Source organism: Penicillium expansum (assembly GCF_000769745.1).
Source record: "Penicillium expansum strain MD-8 chromosome Unknown contig133, whole genome shotgun sequence".
NCBI lineage: Eukaryota > Fungi > Ascomycota > Eurotiomycetes > Eurotiales > Aspergillaceae > Penicillium > Penicillium expansum.
In genome coordinates this window covers 121133-139331 of record NW_015971287.1, presented here as the reverse complement: position 1 = coordinate 139331, position 18199 = coordinate 121133, and the positions used below count along the sequence as shown (strand labels likewise).

At 47.7% G+C, this 18199-nt stretch overlaps 6 protein-coding genes across 6 annotated transcripts; 4 read left to right on the top strand and 2 right to left on the bottom strand.

The window, feature by feature from the left end:
- Positions 1 to 1171: 1171 nt before the first annotated feature.
- Positions 1172 to 1868, top strand: PEX2_041070 (uncharacterized protein; the record flags this gene model as incomplete). The annotated part of the gene is made up of 3 exons (XM_016741382.1): positions 1172 to 1262; positions 1334 to 1428; positions 1497 to 1868. 3 exons carry the CDS (start codon positions 1172 to 1174, stop codon positions 1866 to 1868), a joined length of 558 nt encoding a protein of 185 aa, XP_016599553.1.
- A 314-nt stretch (positions 1869 to 2182) lies between these two features.
- Positions 2183 to 3419, bottom strand: PEX2_041060 (Short-chain dehydrogenase/reductase SDR; the record flags this gene model as incomplete). Its single annotated transcript, XM_016741381.1, has 5 exons — positions 2183 to 2428; positions 2499 to 2570; positions 2643 to 2740; positions 2836 to 3264; positions 3326 to 3419. The coding sequence occupies 5 exons, from the start codon at positions 3417 to 3419 to the stop codon at positions 2183 to 2185; spliced, it is 939 nt and encodes a 312-aa protein (XP_016599552.1).
- An 862-nt stretch (positions 3420 to 4281) lies between these two features.
- On the top strand, positions 4282 to 5909 carry PEX2_041050 (COP9 signalosome complex subunit 1; the record flags this gene model as incomplete). The annotated part of the gene is made up of 4 exons (XM_016741380.1): positions 4282 to 4399; positions 4478 to 4522; positions 4576 to 4856; positions 4908 to 5909. The coding sequence occupies 4 exons, from the start codon at positions 4282 to 4284 to the stop codon at positions 5907 to 5909; spliced, it is 1446 nt and encodes a 481-aa protein (XP_016599551.1).
- Positions 5910 to 7438: 1529 nt separating this feature from the next.
- On the top strand, positions 7439 to 11589 carry PEX2_041040 (Cytochrome P450, E-class, group I; the record flags this gene model as incomplete). Its single annotated transcript, XM_016741379.1, has 7 exons — positions 7439 to 8881; positions 8984 to 9200; positions 9647 to 9674; positions 9890 to 10726; positions 10826 to 11102; positions 11165 to 11334; positions 11412 to 11589. The coding sequence occupies 7 exons, from the start codon at positions 7439 to 7441 to the stop codon at positions 11587 to 11589; spliced, it is 3150 nt and encodes a 1049-aa protein (XP_016599550.1).
- Positions 11590 to 14216: 2627 nt separating this feature from the next.
- On the top strand, positions 14217 to 15494 carry PEX2_041030 (intradiol ring-cleavage dioxygenase; the record flags this gene model as incomplete). The annotated part of the gene is made up of 3 exons (XM_016741378.1): positions 14217 to 14466; positions 14529 to 14993; positions 15064 to 15494. The coding sequence occupies 3 exons, from the start codon at positions 14217 to 14219 to the stop codon at positions 15492 to 15494; spliced, it is 1146 nt and encodes a 381-aa protein (XP_016599549.1).
- Positions 15495 to 15932: 438 nt separating this feature from the next.
- On the bottom strand, positions 15933 to 17250 carry PEX2_041020 (cytochrome P450; the record flags this gene model as incomplete). Its single annotated transcript, XM_016741377.1, has 5 exons — positions 15933 to 16335; positions 16401 to 16669; positions 16721 to 16965; positions 17019 to 17170; positions 17243 to 17250. The coding sequence occupies 5 exons, from the start codon at positions 17248 to 17250 to the stop codon at positions 15933 to 15935; spliced, it is 1077 nt and encodes a 358-aa protein (XP_016599548.1).
- Positions 17251 to 18199: the final 949 nt, after the last annotated feature.

The following is an 18199-nucleotide window of genomic DNA, read 5'->3' as shown; positions in this document are numbered from 1 at the left end:
GTTCGACTAAATAAAGAAATTCAATTGGAGTCGATTTGAGACAACGGCGGTCAAGGGTTGGCTATCGCTGGTTTGGGGTTAGTGGCTTAGCTAAGGCTATCTGGGCATTTGGGCACCTGGGCAGATATAGAGATGCCGGGGAAATGTCCAATTCCATTTTTTATTAACATCTTTGATTGTATTTCCTCCCTAGAATCTCAAATATAATGGGAATTTCGGCCTTGTCTTCTTTGGAAATTGAAATTGACCCTCCTCAGAATTTCATCAGACTACACTACTTAAAGCCAAGCTGCACCCTAATCCCAATATGGTAAGCGTTGCTTAATCACCGTCCTCTAATGTTTAATTCTCTCAACTCAGACTGAGACATGCCACCTTCCTATCTTTGCAAAGTACAGTGATGTTTTTGTAGTGGAGACCGGAGACCCGATGACAGATGTGACACACAGTGAGCTGTCCACCTGGGGAGGACAAACGTCGCTACAATCCGAGATCATCCAGATATCCCCGGATCGACACATCTCAAAGCCAAACCCCTATAGCGGACCCTTCTTTCAATAAATCCATACCTCACTTCCAAATTAACGGGTCTCACTATAAACTCCCTTGGCAGGGAATACCTTGGGCTTGCCCTGGAAAAAAATTGAGAAACATTCGCTGCGGTAGAACCGCGAGGGTGGCACTAGTGCGTGCCACCATGCAAACCAACTAGTGCATTCTATACATAGGCAGTTATAGTCCTGTGATTGCTTTTTTTTGCTTTATGAGCTCCCACTCCTCCCTTGCTGTCTACGTTTTTTCTTTCTCTCCTCAAGCTACTCCGTACTTGCACTCCTACACCTGTGCATCTTCAAAGAACAGACTCTTGCTATTTATTGGCTTTAGATCATCAATTAAGCTCTCTATCTCTCCTCATTCCTCGCCTTGTTCTCGAAAGACTCTAGGAATTCAAGCTCAGTAGGTTCCAAAACATTGCCTAGTTCCATTACACCTTCCCCCCTTCATTCCATCTGCCCTAGGTAGCTATCGTTATCTCTATATTTGGGCTCTAGACCATGTATCAGACTGTCACTGGCATTCTTGAACACAAAATGGCTAATACCAGAATTTAGTAACTGCCCACTGTCAATTTTGATCTCGTCTTCAATTGCAACCAAGCTCAACCGACACCATGCTGTCTATGACCATGTTCATCCTCGCCTCGGCTGCCACTCTAGTCAACAGTCAATTCGACCCGACATCAGTTCCCTATGCTACAAGAGGTTAGTCGATGTTATACATCCTCCTTTTCTCTACATAAAATCATCATACTAACATGTCGTCCTTACCCTAGAGGCCTGGTGTAACTCCCAAACATCCGCATGTCCCCTCCTCTGCCTCCAACTACCAGGAGCCTCGGGCTCACCAATATCAAACACCTGCTCACCCGTAAGTTTCTCATATACCAAGAATTCCTTAAGAGAAGGCCAAACGCCCAACTAACTCCAAATTTCCAGGCCACGCTACTCTACTACTGCCTATGCAGCAACAACGTCACCCCCAATGCCACCGAATATTCCCAGACAATCCCCTACTTCACCTGCACGGAAACCAACAACCAATGCGTCCTCAAATGCAACGGTGACTCTACCTGCCAGAATAACTGCAGAGTACAGAACCCCTGTGGAGCTCAGGATCCCAAGCGTGTTAATGTAACTACTACTACCGCCAAAGCTGCTACTACTACTGCAACAGCGACCCCAGTCAATACACTTGTCAATGGAGCTACTGGTGCTGCTCCGCACATGGCCTCTGTTGATATGAGTCATGTATATGGGCTTTGTGTTTTGGTTGGTGGGTTTGTTGCCGGCTTTGCTACTCTTTTGTAGAGCGCAAAAGTCTAGATCTTGAGTGGCTTGCCCTGGGGTCTATGATTCAAGGACCAAGTGCTTGTTTGGATAATGAAACTCGGAGTTTTGGTTGTTCTTGATCGAGACTTTACTAATATTGGCTAGTCTTTTGTTGCTTTTGGGTTTGCATTTTCCGGCGGCATTAGCATTGAGCGTCTTTCTTTCTTTCGTTATTCAACCCTATTTAATACATACATGAATTATTAGAATATCGAGTCTGCAAGTACTATATCAAAAGAAATTCTGGGTTTGAATGAGCGACAGGTTCAATTGACCTTTCATCCTCACTAAACCTATATCTTTGCCCGCACCTTCGTGCTATCCATCCGCTGCCCTTCATCATCTTGCTCTGCAACTTCTAGGACTGGGAAGTTTGCCGGCATAATTCGCCGCGGCGTCGATCCTGGGATTACAGAGTATTTAGAAAAGTCTGAGACTCCACATTTCTCCCGGAGGAAGTCCTCATCTGTATCCAGGAGCCCGTTCACTATTTCGTGTGGGGCACGAAGCATGGCTAAAACAGCGTCTGAGAATATCGTCTGTTACAGCGTGTCAACATTGAAACACTAGAAAAAGTTGATGGCACTACATATGCAGAAACGAACATACCGGCTTCCTCAAATCATTCTTGTAGGATTTGTCGGATCCCTTATTATGCTCTGTAGCTGCTGACTCAATCGACTGGAAAGTAATGCAGTCAGCAATCCCCTCGCAGACTCCAGCTCGGGATAAAATCAAGACGAAGACACGTACCGATGCAGGCCAGATACTCGTCACCGCCATTTCATTTCGGCCTTGACGGACAAAGTCCATGGCCAGGCCTTTGGCCAATACACTCATTCCGACTTTGCCTACATACAACACATCACATATTAGCACATATATTCAAACACACTCTATGTCGACCCCAGCCTCCAAAAGCCACGAATCAAAGATAGAAACTCACCCATAGCATAAGCAGTCTTCCCCCTAAAGAACCTCGAATAAATAGGCGGCGAAACAACAACAATGCGTCCTTTCCAACCCGCCTTCTCAAAGAAAGGCAAAGCAGCTTGAACAGTCGCATAAAGTCCCTCAGGGTTCACCTGCTGCATAAGCTTAAACCGCTTGAGAGGCGTATTCTCCACAGACGACCACCAGATTGCGCCAGAATTGTACACAAGCACATCGAGCTTACCGAAGACGCGCACCGTTTCCTCAACAGCATGTTGGATCTGCGCGGCGTCGCGCACGTCAACTGTGACCGTTGCCGCGTGTCCGCCCGCTTCGTGGATCTCACGTTCTACTGTGTTGATGGTGGACTGCGATGAGTTTGGGTCTGGTGGGAATGGGGTCACTTTTGATGCGTCCGAGGTTGTTTTTGCAGATAGCATTACTGGGTTTGGTGTTAGTTTTGATGACCTTGATGATATATGTGAAATTGCATGTGGCTGTACCAGCATAGCCGTTCTTTGCTAGATCGATCGCGATCTGGCGCCCGATTCCGCGGGATGCACCTATTATTAGGGCGACTTGCTTGGTCTGGGACATTTAAAGGGCTTTCGTGAGGTTTGTGGTTTGGGTATGTTGCTAGAAGTCGAGAGGTGAATCGATTGACGTTATGGATTAAGCTCGATATATATATACTTCGGGTTTTTGTGATTATCGAATGCCGAGCTTTGTGGATTATATTTCTGTTTATGCAGTCGGCAAAGACAATAATTATAATCAAGATATTCGGCCCCGACCTGCCTTTATATAGCCGAAAGGTTGAATTGATGCTTAGTTTCCTGATTACTCAAGTTCCGAGGTACACCCCGGCCCTTGTGTCCACCCCACGAACTTAGAGAATCTTTGATGCCTCAGGCACAGTAAATTGTATCCAAGTCCATATATCTATCTAGAGTCTTCAATGGCTCAATACTTCCATTAGATGCTTTCTGATGATCAGAAATCTCTTCTGGCAGTATGTTAATGTAACCAAGCTGTCTGAGTGCAGAGACTGTTACTAATCGAGCAGCGGTTCTAGTTCTCCCGGTCGTCCATTGGCCTTTCGACTCTTTTCAGTCATGAAATAACACATCTTACAAAGGGTTTAATTTCTCTCAAAGGAGCTCATAATTTTTTGTCGATCCTCATCTACGTCTGTCGTGTTCATCGTGGGAACTTCTGGATGGCGGTGTAGTAGACGGTCAAGTTCTGCCAGATAATCAATCACCCATCACAATGATCGAGTGACTGATTGTCCCGCACCTTAAGCTCTCTGCCCTAAACAGCATATTGTTCTTAGCGTTCAAATCAGTTGCTGTCTTTCTTTGCTAAAAGTCTAGCTTGTTTACCAAGCTCCAGTTGCTTGACATAATTTGTCAGTGCTACTTCTCCCTGCAACGTATCATCTGAACAGCCCGACAAGATGGACACCACGCTTCCAGATGCCTCTGGTCCGTCTCGGGCAGATATGGATGCTGCAGCTCTGGAATCTACCATAGCTATTACTACCCCCCGAGCAAGGGTATTACTGAAAGTGGAAGGTATGTTCACCCCCCGTGCGGGGCTATATCCGTGATGATGTTTGTGCCCGGACAACGCTGACATGCTTCGTTTGACAGAGCCACCCAAATTTGACCTTGATACTTATATTGCAAACTACACTGGTGAGTGATCTCTTCTATCTCCAGACATACTTCTTTTTCTCATGCATCACCAGGGCGCACCCGCTACGACCGTCTTTACCTCATCGGCACATGCTCCCCATTGCTCTCGACCGACGCCCTCAAAGCAGCCATCGCCGAAGCTAGAACCAGCAAAGACGTTTCGAGATACGAGAAGGCAGTCCGCGCACTGGCGGAAGTAGCTCCGAGCGATCCTGACGCTTCTCTTGACGCGGCCTGGGTCCAGGAAACCAATCGATACGTACAGACTCAGACTGAGCGATTGGAACACGAGCTGCGGGGATACAAAAACAATTTGATTAAAGAGAGCATCCGGGTAAGGAGTGAAAATATTGTGCTGGGAGATGTGTGACACTGACCTCTATAGATGGGCCACGAGGATTTGGGCAACCATCATTACGAGACTGGTGACCTTGCTGCTGCCTCCAAGGCTTACTCTCGCATGAGAGACTACTGCACCACCCCGAACCACATCACTTCCATGCTCTTCAAGATGGTCAACGTTGCTACTGAACGCGGTGACTGGATGTCTGTGCAGTCAAACGTGCACCGACTGCGCAACTCTCAGTCAAAGCCAGAGGACGCAGCTAAAAACCTATCTAAAATCTCAGCCGCTTCAGCTTTGTCACAGATGCACCAAGGATCGTACCTCGAAGCAGCAAACTCTTTCTTGTCCGTCCCGCCGGAGCTGGGCGACAGCTACAATGAAGTCATCACCCCCAATGACGTCGCCGTCTACGGTGGTCTATGTGCTCTCGCCTCCATGAGCCGCGACGAGCTGCAGAAAAACGTGCTCGACAGCCAGACTTTCCGCACCTTCCTTGAACTCGAGCCTCATATCCGCCGCGCCATCGCTTGCTTCTGCAACTTCAAGTTCCGTCAATGCCTCGACATCCTCGAAGCTTATCGCCCCGACTACCTACTTGACATTCACCTTCAGCGTCATATCCCCCAGTTGTACAAACGCATTCGCACCAAATCAATCGAGCAGTACATGATTCCTTTTAGCCGTGTTACACTCGACTCCATGGCGAAAATCTTTGCCCCTACAGTCGTTGGCGGCGAAGCGCGTCCCACAGACATCTCCTCGCCGTTTGTACAAGAACTGGTCGGCCTCATTCAGGACGGTGTGTTGAACGCTCGCATAGATCTTGAGAAGGGATTGCTAGTGTCCAACCAGATCGACCTACGGGCAGAAGTGCAGCGTACCACGCTGGAGAGCATACGTGAATTCAACGAGGAGGCCCATTGGCGGATTCTGCATGCCGCCGTCCTCCAAGCAGGATTAGAGGTCAGACCCGAAAAGACTGAAGGACCTGGACTAGGAAAGGGTGCACGATTTCCTCGAGGTCCGGGTGGGATCAATTGAAGGAGACAGGACCGATCCCTCGACTCCAGGCGATTCGGGCGCATGAATGATGACGAATAAGATAATACCCCGATGCTCCAGCTGCGATTGCAACTGCAATGCAAATACTGTATGGCTTACAGAAATCAATTCAACTCTCAGTGAGGTATTCCTGCACGTACATGATGTCTACTTTTACACAACCAATAATAGTAAACCCCATAAACAACATGAAACATCGCACAAACCGGGCTGTTTGAAATGGTCATCGGGTAGCTGAAAACATATTATTCTTGCCTTGTCCGACCCTCGACAGGATATCAATCTCGCCGATCTGATCCGGTTATTAGTCCTCCGTGCAACACGATGACCTGGCACGCTTCGAGCTCTGAGAAATAGTCAGAGCAAGTATACTAAGAAGGCATCCTAAACCACTACAGAAGATCAATCGAGGTAAAAACTCGAAAAAAGAATTTGAAGATCAACTGGGGTTCGGCCTTCTGCATGGGATAATCTCCCTGGGGAGAAATCATATTACCGCCTTGTCTACCGCCTGCCATGTAGAAGGTCTTTCTTTGTCTCTTTGACCTACAAATACTCGTTTTTCATAAGATGACAACCATCTCCTCTCCATCCATCGGTCCATCATCGGTCTGGCTAGCTGCCATATATATAGTCATCATCAACAACTGAAGTTGGCCAATGAGTTGATAAACCCTAGGTGAACCAACAAGCATTCCGGCTTGGACAATAGCAACTCCCGAGTGAATAAGCTAAGATTTCAAGTCCGCTCGTTCAAACCTACTGCACTGTCTTGTAACCTGCCATCCGTGTTGATATTCTACTGTCTTCATCACTGCCTGCGATACGCTCCATCGATGAACCCCATATATATGAGCACCAATTCTGGGATAATGGAAAAGTTGACCCGCCCCCCGGGAGTGAAGTGGGGAAGTGGGCACTGTCGCCAAAGTGGTGCATGATTTTGCTGGTCAAAGATGCCAGCCGATTTTCAACATTTATACAGGGCTTTCCCGTCCTTGGTGAGCGCATTCTCATTAACATCAAATGTCGGGGGAATACCTGTTGTGAGCCATGATTGCACTTGTATCCATGTACGAATCTCAAAGTCATACATGGGTGCCTATGTGCTTCTTCCTCAGGGCATTGGATTGTGATGAGATCCCGAGTCAAGTTATATCAATACCATAGTTTTCTCCGTATGAAAAAGCAACTGTTTGTGATATTCTTTAAGATTTGTACACTGGCCTTGGTTTTCTGCTGGTAAAAAGCCCGATTGTCAGATTATGTTGAAAACCCCTGTAGATATTAAAATTGGCCATATACTCCGGCACTTTTCCTTTTTTGACATTCCTTGTGATACACTGGTAAAAGGGAAATTTCCATGAGAAGTCGGCTTCTTTTGCATAAATCGACTGGCTCTGTATTTAGTCTTTCACTCCCCGGTACCTTCCTAAGTAGTCCATTGCTCACTGCGGTCAAATATCGTTACTGTATAGATTGGCTTCCTAGGGCTACCTCTTACCGACATGATTGACTTCCTCTGTATTTACCCCATGTGCTTGGACGACCGGCGACGCAACACGAGAATTGAACTGGGTACCGATCTGTTGTCCTCTCACACATACCCGGCATTGACAGGGAACCATGATTCTTCGCAAATCTTGATGCAGTCTGACTGCGTCCCGAATTCCACGAAAATGATGCCAGAAATTACAAGTTCAGATGCTGAATCAGTGCCTGTTCCTTGTATTCCGTTGAAACGGACTTTCGACCAAATGGACGCGGCAATGGAAGAAGCTTCAGACTTCACTAGGCGATTGTCGCCCGCTTCTTCAATTCCAGCGCCAGTAATTCGTGCGTCTGGCTTGCCGGATATACCTGATTTCCTGTTGCTGGACTCTGTGATTGGAGCCGATATCAATCATCGCAAAGAGAGTATTCTTTTATCGCCTGTATTGGCCCCAATAGCGGAGGAAAGCTCCGAGGACAGTGATGGCGAGGACCTAAACTTATTGATACCTGAATCAACGGCCTCACTTGCTGAAATTGAATTTTCGAATCTAAAAAGCGATCTATTAACACCGCATTCATCGCCACCGGCTCCAATGAACCCACCAACTATGTCTGTTCCCGAAGTGGGTCACGATCGTCCTATCATCGCTCCATCACCCACACCGTCTCTACCAGTAAACTCTTTATCACCAGACAACCATGACAATAATGGAGACACATCATCTGTAGCATCAACAAGTGATGATTCAGACTCAGTATTTGATGATGGTCAATCAGAAAACACATCTAGCTACACAGCCTCATTGCTATCCGATGTGAAAAACTACGCCTATGAAAATGGAAGACGCTATCACTCATACCGCGAAGGCCACTACGTCCTTCCCAACGACGAACCAGAACAAGATCGACAAGATCTTCTCCACCACGTCCGGAATCTTGTGCTAAACGGCCGGCTTTTCCGAGCCCCACTGGACAACCACATCCAACGCGCTCTCGACATTGGCACCGGCACTGGAATCTGGGCTATCGACTTCGCAGACAGCTTCCCCAGTGCCGAAGTAACAGGTACCGATCTAAGTCCCATCCAGCCGTCATGGGTCCCACCCAACCTCCGCTTTGTGGTGGACGATGCCGAATCGCAATGGCTGTATAGCCCAAGTCGGCCCTTTGACTTCATCCATGCCCGGGATTTAGGCGGTGCTATCGCGGACTGGCCGCGGCTGATGCGCCAGAGCTACGAGCATCTACGTCCCGGTGGATGGGTTGAGTTGCAGGAGTTTGAAGTTATGCTCAAGTCGGACGATGATTCGATCCGTCTTGCGCCGGCGTTGTGCGAGTTTCTTGAACGACTGACTCAGGCCAGCGAAGCATTCCACCGACCTATGAATATCGCCGAAGGTCACCGGCAGCGGCTGGTTGAGGCAGGTTTCGAAGACGTGAGAGATGAGGTGTACAAGGTGTGACCCCACTCCCTCTCCTGTGCCCCGGACTTCTGTCTGATTGGGCCTTGCCTGTTGTTTGTCTCTTTCGTCATAACTAATTTGTGTTCTGTTTGCTAGGTTCCATCGAGCGTTTGGGCTAGGGATCCTGTGCAAAAGGAAATTGGTCGGTACAACCAATGCTCCCTTCTTATGGCGGTCGAATCCTACTCGCTGGCTCTTTTCACTCGTGTACTGGGATGGTCGAATAATGATACTCAGGTTTTCCTGGCGGGGGTGCGGAAAGATCTCAAGAATCCCGCTGTGCATACTTACTGCAAGCTGCATGTCGTCTATGGTCGGAAGCCGTCTCAGCGCCCAGTCGAATCGGCAATTTGACTAGGGATCTTCCCGAGGATGTTCGGAGTCAAGAAATATTGTAGATAGATTTGATATGGCTCTATGTATTTTGGGTGCGGGAGTAATGAGATACCTCGTGCTACTCCTCCTTCCGCCTGGCCCCAATGTGATCCCTCACCTTTACGTCTGCCACTAACCGCATTCGACTGGTACAACTCTGCGTTTCTTTGTTCTTTTCTCATTTTTCAGTCTCAGTTCAGTGCCCGATCACTTTCAGAAAACTGGAAAAAGAGAATCATTTACCAAATCCCACTCCTATCCAGAAAAGAAGCAGCCATATGATCCCGAACTAAATATGGCTTCAGGGCAGTGCATGATCTTGTGGACCTCTATGACCTCTTTTACTTTCAATCTTTCCATTTCTTGGGCAACCTCAAGTCCTAGCTTTTGGTGCGCGGCCGCAGGGTGCCTGGTAAGTTGCATCAACCCGTACTCCCAGCCCTCGTTGTTCCATGCAGGAAAAGAACTTTACAGTAGAGCCCAGTCCTCCCCAAGATATCTCCCCGGGGAAACACAGCAGCTCTGAGCAATGCAATCCAACTAGTCCTTCCCCCCCGACCGGCGTTTGCAAAGAGATCAGCGCTAATCAGCATCCAATCAACAGTTCTTACTCTGGGTGACCTACAGCACCATCTACACCTTTTGCTGGTCGCCACTACGCCACTTCCCCGGTCCAAAGCTATGGGCACTATCTCGCATCCCATCTAATCTCTCAGTCCTCCGTGGTTATAACCACCTGGATATTCTGGCACTGCACAAGAAGTACGGTCCCATCCTACGCCTGGGACCCAATGAACTGGCCTTCAACACTGCACAGGCCTTCCGCGATATCTACGGCACTAGACCTGGTGGTTGCTTCCCTAAAAATCGGAGCAATTACATAGCCCCGGTGAATGGGGTCGATCATTTGCTCTGTGCGGTCGATGATGCGACCCATGCAAGACAGAAACGGCTACTAGCCCATGCCTTCTCTGAAAAGGCTTTGAGAGATCAAGAAGGTCTCATCAATGGCTATGTTGATACCTTGATTAACAAACTGCGTTCTCAAGTCCGACAGGGGACTTCCATTGTAGATATCAAAAGTTGGATGAACTTTACCACTTTTGATATCACCGGTGACCTGATGTTTGGCGAGTCCTTCGATTGCCTGAAGGACAGTCAACTTCACCCATGGATTAAGTTGATCTTCAACTCTATGAAGGCTCTTGCATATATTGGAGTTGTAAATCAGTTCCCCATGCTCAAGGGCCTCCTCGACTTACTTCTTCCGCGAGAAGTCAAGCGCGTTGGCCAGGAACACTTTGATCTCAGCGTGCAGAAGGTTGACCGTCGCTTGGCGTCAAATATGGCTCGTCCGGACTTCATGTCTGCTATTCTCCAGAATGGACTTAGCGAGGAGAAGGGCCGGTATCTGGAGAGCGACCGTATCATGACTCGGGCTGAGATTCATTCTAATGGGTTCATGTAAGTGGCTTTCGTTGCTTCCAAATTCTTCTACCCATGTTCTTTCTTGTGCTTTGCTTTTCTAAATTGATGTATCATGCTGAAACTAATCATCAATAGTCTTATCGTGGCAGGTAGTGAAACATCAGCAACCCTACTATCCGGCTGTATCTTCTATCTTTGTAAAACTCCCCACGTCATGAGCCAACTCGTCGCCGAAATCCGTTCGACTTTCAAACAGGACACTGACATGACCTTCCGCGCCGTGGAAGAGCTGAAGTACATGAATGCTGTCATCGAGGAGACGCTGCGTATCTACCCGCCCTTTGTGACGAGCCTGTCACGCCTTGTACCACAAGGCGGAGCAGTCGTGAACGGCCACTTTCTCCCTGAAGATGTATGTATATGTGTTTTAGTTCAATCGATTAAAGTTATAGCCTGCTTACTAACCCCGACCAGACGACTGTGGCATGTCACCACTACGCCTCCTACCACTCCGAGTCCAACTTTGCCATCCCGGATAAGTTCATGCCAGAACGCTGGCTGGGACCCGATCCGGTTTTCGAGAACGATAAGAAAGATGTCTTGCAGCCATTCAGCCTCGGTCCACGTGGCTGCCTTGGAAAACAGTGCGTTTCCCATCGTTCTCCCTTTATCCACATTGCGTCACCTAAATTCATACTAATATATTCTACCCTCGTGTTAGCCTAGCTAACTGCGAAATACGCCTCATTCTCTGCAAACTCCTCTTCCACTTCGACGTAGACCTACGTCTAGAGAGCACTAACTGGGCAGACCAAAAAGTCTATTTCCTTTGGGATAAGCCGGCTCTCATGGTCACGCTGAAAGATCGATTTCCTGACGCAGGTGTCTCGGGTTCTTAGCCCATGACTCTGTTTTCATAATGATGAAATTGGGCCAGAGTTTGAGTTTTGCAGGTGACTTGAATCTGAGTTTAGGTCCTACCTACAATAGGTACAGACACAGTTTGCGGGGTGAGGTTTATGAGATCCATGACTTCCGTTTCTTTGCCTTCGATTCGGCTTTTTTCTTCTTTCGAGAATCGCTATCTCACGTCAGTTGTTTACTGGATTGGCTGTTTCAGTCTCTTTCGCGTTGTGATCTGTGACAGCGGCTGGGATCGGATATGGAGTTTGTTGCATTTTAATCGCATAATACATTCGTTTTGGTTAGAGGTGGGCTTCGTCGCTCGATAACTGCAGAATATTAAGCTTTTTTGATCTTCTAGATTATTTTATTAGTGAATTATCTAATGTGAAAAAAATCGGGTCAAGTATCTTCACTTGGATTATTGATATAATAGTTTCATTAGAGCCAATAGTCAATCCAATGAGCCTTTGTAGCTGTCTGGCAGCTCCGTTCGACCAAACTGAATGTTCAAAGAAACACCTAATTCCAAGTGCATCACCCACGGGGAAAGCTGCTCTTTGGAGATGCCTCCCTGAGTTCACCTAGATGGGAATTTGCACCAACATGTGTGGGGACTTTCTGAGTCGACCCAAAAGTCAGCTGTCTACCTCGTTGGGCGCGTTAGTGCTAGAAGTTAGGTATAAATAGCCACTTTCAATGGGGACCTTCTGAGTATTACAAATGGAGTCTCTAGATATCGTTTGAGAAAGGAGCGAAGGAATATGAAAAAGCTAAAGTACACAGTAGCTGACAAGTTTGGCTTCTACATAGTTTACTACTAATCCCAATATGGACTAGGCAGGTCTCGGGTACGGCCCGAGAACTAAATCGTGCGCGTTTTCGAAATTTAATGTAAATACAGTTGGGGAACCTCATTCGTTTCTTCTTTTGTGGATCAATTTCCGGAGACATCAAGGTATGATCTATAACATATCTTCATTCTAGGCATATTATTTGACAAAATAATGCATAAATCCATATTGGATATCCGCCGAGGCCCACTGTGATTGAAAGCTGTTGGAGGACTGACCGCTCGAAAGAGCAACTCAACGTCACTGGAGGACGCGAAGGATGTGGCATTTGTCTACTCCGTATGTTGAAACTGCATGCATCCTACCTAATCTAATTCAATTGTACCGAAACTACCCAACGTTAGCTTTTTCGTGCCAAGTGTCTTGTCTTGTAAAGTACTCCACCATGGCTCAAAAAAGTATATTGCACAGTCGAATATCCGCGGGAGACGTACAAGTCGAAATACGCCGAGTAGCGACTGGTATGTTGGCATGGCTTAATGCAGATGTTTGAGGCATCTTTCCAGTAGATTCGGCCACGTAAATACTGGTGGACATCCCGTCTAGTATTATGCACAGTCTCCCCCGGAAGGTTGCCTTATTGGGAGATCCTCGGCATAACAAAGCCAAGGAATGCCAAGCCTTCCCGAGGCTTATACATCCGGCGAAGATTCAGCCTGAAGTAAAAGTGGAGTCACTCCCCCTTACGCCGCCGGACAATTGTTGCCATTTTCTGCTCCTTATTGGGGATTTTGGGGATTTTTGTTAAATTACCAACCCTCTTTCCCTCTATGATATAGTTTGAAACCACCAGCGCGCTTTGACCTACTAATATGAAAGCCTCGCCGTGGTCAACTGGGTTGCCAAGACTGAGCATACGCATGCTGACTACGCGTCTATTACACTGGAGCCCTGGAGTGGAAAACCTCAGGACCTAGAGATCCTGTCAGGAACCAGCAATGCTTATTATAACTGCCTCGAATTGGTGGGTGTGCTTTGAGAAATGATCGCTAGTGGTTTACACACCACCTGCCGCGCCGTGTTTATCATCGTCCGTCTCGAGTATGGATCGCTTGCAATTCCAATGGCTGGCCCTGTATTCGGGGAAAGGAGGGAAACCCATTATGACCCTCATATTACTTTTAACCAATGCTTTGCATGGGATTAATAAGGAGGCGCGATTGATGTAGCAATGGTCCTTCATGAATCATGCATGGTGCCTCGTCATCAGTGCAAAAGATTTGGATTATCCACCTACCGAACTCCATTACACTATAAACACGGCAATTGGCACTTTACCCAAGCTCCATATGGAGAATTAGTCAAACAGTACTTTCAGAGTCTACCTTGGCATCATGCTAATGTCTCCAAATGCTTCCAAATGCCTCCATGATCATCAGTGTATCCACCCTCACGCTACCAGATTGCCTCTCGCGGAACGTTATTCCTCCGTCTAACATCTCTGACCTCTAATCAAGGGCTCGCTTATTGGTTACATCTTCTCTAAGCCTGTTTCCAGTGTGCCCGGCCGGCGGCGGCTGTCCCGTCCAGGCCCAGAAGTCTATTGCGTACTTGTCTCGCTGAGGAACAAAATGTTTCTAATTCGTGGAGCTGCGATAAAGGATCCAACCACTTTCGTCAGCTTCTTCTTGGAAGGAGTATACGGTTAACTTCCGGGAAGCAGGAGAGTATTAACATAAAAGACAGGAGAGATCAGGGTCAGAAACAGCTTTTCTTTTCTATCATCTGCAACAAATCTACTCAATCCATCTTTCTCTCTTCCAAACAAAATGGTTCACCTTGGATCTGCTCTCGCCGTCGGCCTTCTCGGTCTGACTGCTGCTGTTTCTGCTCACCCCGGCCACAACCACCGTGCTGAAGCTGCTGAGCGCCGCGCTTTCCTGGATAATGCTAGTGTTCACCAGCGTAGCCTGTCTAAGTGCACCAACAAGCTCAAGGCCCGTGGTCACGAGAACACCAACGTGATGCGCCGTTCCAACCTCGTCAAGGCCATCCGTCGGCGCCGTGGTCTGGAACAGAGTAAGCCTGAATCTACATTCTCGCTAGCTCAGCCGTGACCAAAAACTGACCTATTCCCGCAGCTGCTCACTTCCTCAACGCCCGCTCCCTGGACAGCGTTCTGGCCACTGACCACAACTCCACCCTGACTGGAGTCAGTGCTTCCACCGATCCCAGCGTTCTTTTCGGCTCCAATGCGACCTGCATCCTCGGGCCCGATGTCACCCAGGGTCCTTACTATGTTACCGGCGAGCTCATCCGGAAGAATATCGTCGAGGACCAGGAGGGCGTCCCTCTCTACATGGACATCCAGTTGATCAATACAAACACCTGTGAGCCCCTGGAGGGAATCTACACCGATCTCTGGCACTGCAACTCCACCGGTGTCTACTCCGGCATTGTTTCCAGCGGCAACGGTGACTCCTCTGACGCTTCCAACCTCGACACTACCTGGCTCCGCGGTATCCAGCCCAGTGACAAGAACGGTGTTGTCTACATGGAGTCCATCTTCCCCGGTCACTATACCAGCCGTGCCACCCATATCCACGGTAATAGAAACTCCAGAAATACCATCTCCCCTTATACTCAAATTCAAATAACTAAACATCATAAAAACAGTCCTGACCCACCCCGTCAATGAGACCGTCGTCCAGGCCAACGGGACCATCTCCGGCCTCTACAGCTCTTCTTCCTCCCACGTTGGCCAGCTCTTCTTCGACCAGGACCTCATCACCGAAGTCGAGAAGACCGCCCCTTACAGCACCAACACCCAGGAACTGACCACCAACGCTAAGGACTCCATCCTCTCTGAGGAGGCTGACACCATCGACCCCTTCATGGAGTACGTCTACCTCGGCAACTCTGTCTCTGACGGTATCTTTGCCTGGATCTCCATCGGTCTAGATCCCACAACGGATACCACTGTTACCCCCGCCGCTTACTACACCGAGCAGGGTGGTGTTGAAAACGAGAGCTCCGGCTCCGGCATGGGTGGTGGTGGCTCTGCCCCCAGCGGTACCTCCTCCGGCAGTCGTCCCACCAGCTTCTAAATTGATTTGAAGTGAGTTTGAAAAATCATTATTTCATTCAAAGCCCCATTTCCCTCTGAATGTGACTACCCGAGGAATATTTTATTTGATGCAATTACTCTGTTTTCACATTCGGAATATCTACACATAGCGTACATGATCCGGCGGTCTCTAACTGTCGGTTGCTCATTGTCTGTGTACTAATTACCAACTCCGTACAAAATCTTTAAACTAGCCTCGAAAGAAATGATTTTTAATATATTTGCTACGAGGCAATTACCCTATATTTGATGGTCCTGAGCATGGAAGGTTAATGGAAAACAGAGACAGTAGAAACCCAGCGAAGTTCATATTGCTAAAGCAGAAACCCTAAGGCACTAACTAGTTAGACGCCTTAAATTGAAAAACCAAGGAGCGTAAGGAAAGTGACATAGATCTCCTATTATAGTCTGATCATCTTTAGAACTGGATATCATTGAACACCTTCGAATCCCCTTCCAGCCACGGATCTTCCAGCTCAACAGATCTAATTAGCATTTCGGCATGTTTACTGCGCGGTCTAACTTGCACGCGGAATGGGGATGGATGACTGATAATACCAGGTGAAAACTCATCTGGGAGATCTATCTCCTTGCCATCCTCTCCGACACTTTTCGCAATATCAAAGACCGCGAGTGACTTTGAGATAGTGAGAAACAGGCTTGCATCGGCGAGAAAACGACCAGGACAGATCCGGCGCCCGAATCCAAATACCACCTTTTGAGGGTCGCACTCGGGGGCAATGCCATCCTCGCATTCCAAGAATCGATCCGGGTTGAATTTCATCGGTTCATTATATATTTCAGGATCGTGTGCAAATGACCTAGGTAATGACGATACTCGGAAGTCAGAGAAGAGGTGATAAACGAGCTTGCCACACTTACTCACCAGATGTTTGCGACCAAAACTGCCCCCTTGGGAATCCGATACCCATTGTATTCATCCTCCTCGGTTGCCATATGAGGAACCCCCAAGGGTGCAATGGGATGCCAACGCATGACTTCCTTGATGAGGGCATCAACATACGGAAGATTTTGACGATCGCTCATGGTGGGAAGTCTTGACCCAACTACGATATCGATTTCTGCTTGAGCATGGCGCTGGATATCTGGAAACTGAGCCATGACGCGAAAAAATGTTAAGAGCGTAGATACAGTCTAGTCATGTCAATAGGTGTTCAACGTAAGTGGGAAGGTTGCCTCTCTCACTGTATCTGCACCACCCGCATACATGACTCCTGCTGTCCACTTAATGACGCTTTCCTCCTCCGGTGTGGCCGGGCTATTTAGTAAATCCAAATGTCTAGAGACATACGAAGCCGCGTCCTTTTGCTTGCTTCGTTGGTGAAGGACAAATGCGTATGGCCTCTCTGCCAAGCTGGTCAAATTATGACGCCATTCCCGCGCTGTGCGTTGGAATCCGGCCCCCGGAAACCAAGTGGGAAGGTATTTTACTATTAATATCAGTTGAGTAAAGGACATTAGTCTGAAATATCAAGGTACTTACATATAGGGACACTATCAACTATCCAAATTCCAGTTTGCACTGCAATGGAGAATTGCTTATTGGAAAGATCAGCAATATCTACGAGAGGGTCTGGCCCAGATGGCTCGACCTTGTACCCATAGACCATATCTAGTATACTCGCTCCTGTCATACTAGCCTTGGGATCAGTTACTTTTCTGTGTTTCTTCTGTCTTCTGATGCTGCAGCTCATGGATTTGACCTACCGTTGCATGTTCGCAACCAGAGAATCAGGCTCTTGAAGGGTTTTCAATAGGAAATGTCTGGCCCCAAGTTCAAGCTTAGGATGCAGGTTTAAAATGGCATTTTTCGATCCAAGGAAAGTCGTGATATATTTTCGGTGTGTACGAACCCCATTGGCATCGCCCTTGAGGGTCACGAAGCGATTCCAGCCGCTCCTTTTTTTTCTCATCAAACATTAGATATCAAATAGATTGGCCGGGTTATGCAGTTTCTTTAAATGAGAGCCTTACAATTCAGCTCCAAAAACAGCCTGTGGCCGCGACGAGTAAATAGCCGATCGTTTCTCCAGCAGATCATGGGCTACTTCCGATTTGTTGAGGATGATAACTGTCTGTCCAATTGAAGCAAGTGAACTGATGGGGCCTGACAGCTAAGTGTCAGAAATTCGAGCGGGAGGTATCCCTGTAGAAACCCACCATAAAGATCTTTGTGCTTCAACCAGTGTTCCCACTCTTTACATCCTGGCTTCGGAAAATCAAAAAGATTCCCGATGATAGGCCTCCGAGGGGGGCCAGGCGGAAGAGAGCGATATTTGAATGATACCAAATATGCCCTGAGAGTGTGCACCCCGAACAGCCCTAAAATTACAGCGAGAGTGATGTATATGACAAACATCGATACCAGAAGTATGGAGATGGAGGCTTGAAAGTCGTACTTGGTGCTATAGGTTGTCCTTCTAGCAATCAGTGGATTTGTAAGTGAAATTCAGTTAGAAATAGCCAATATATAAAAGGACTTCATATGTATATGTCTTAAAAAAAGGAGAGCTAGGCCACTGATCAGCAGACGCAGTATACTTGTGTTCTCTGAGATATCGGACAATTTCTGTCAATAGACGTGGTAGGCCAGTAATATGCCTGTGCGTACTTGGCAATTTTCACAAGCTTCCTTGCACTCGTTCGGATTTGTGCATGAATAAT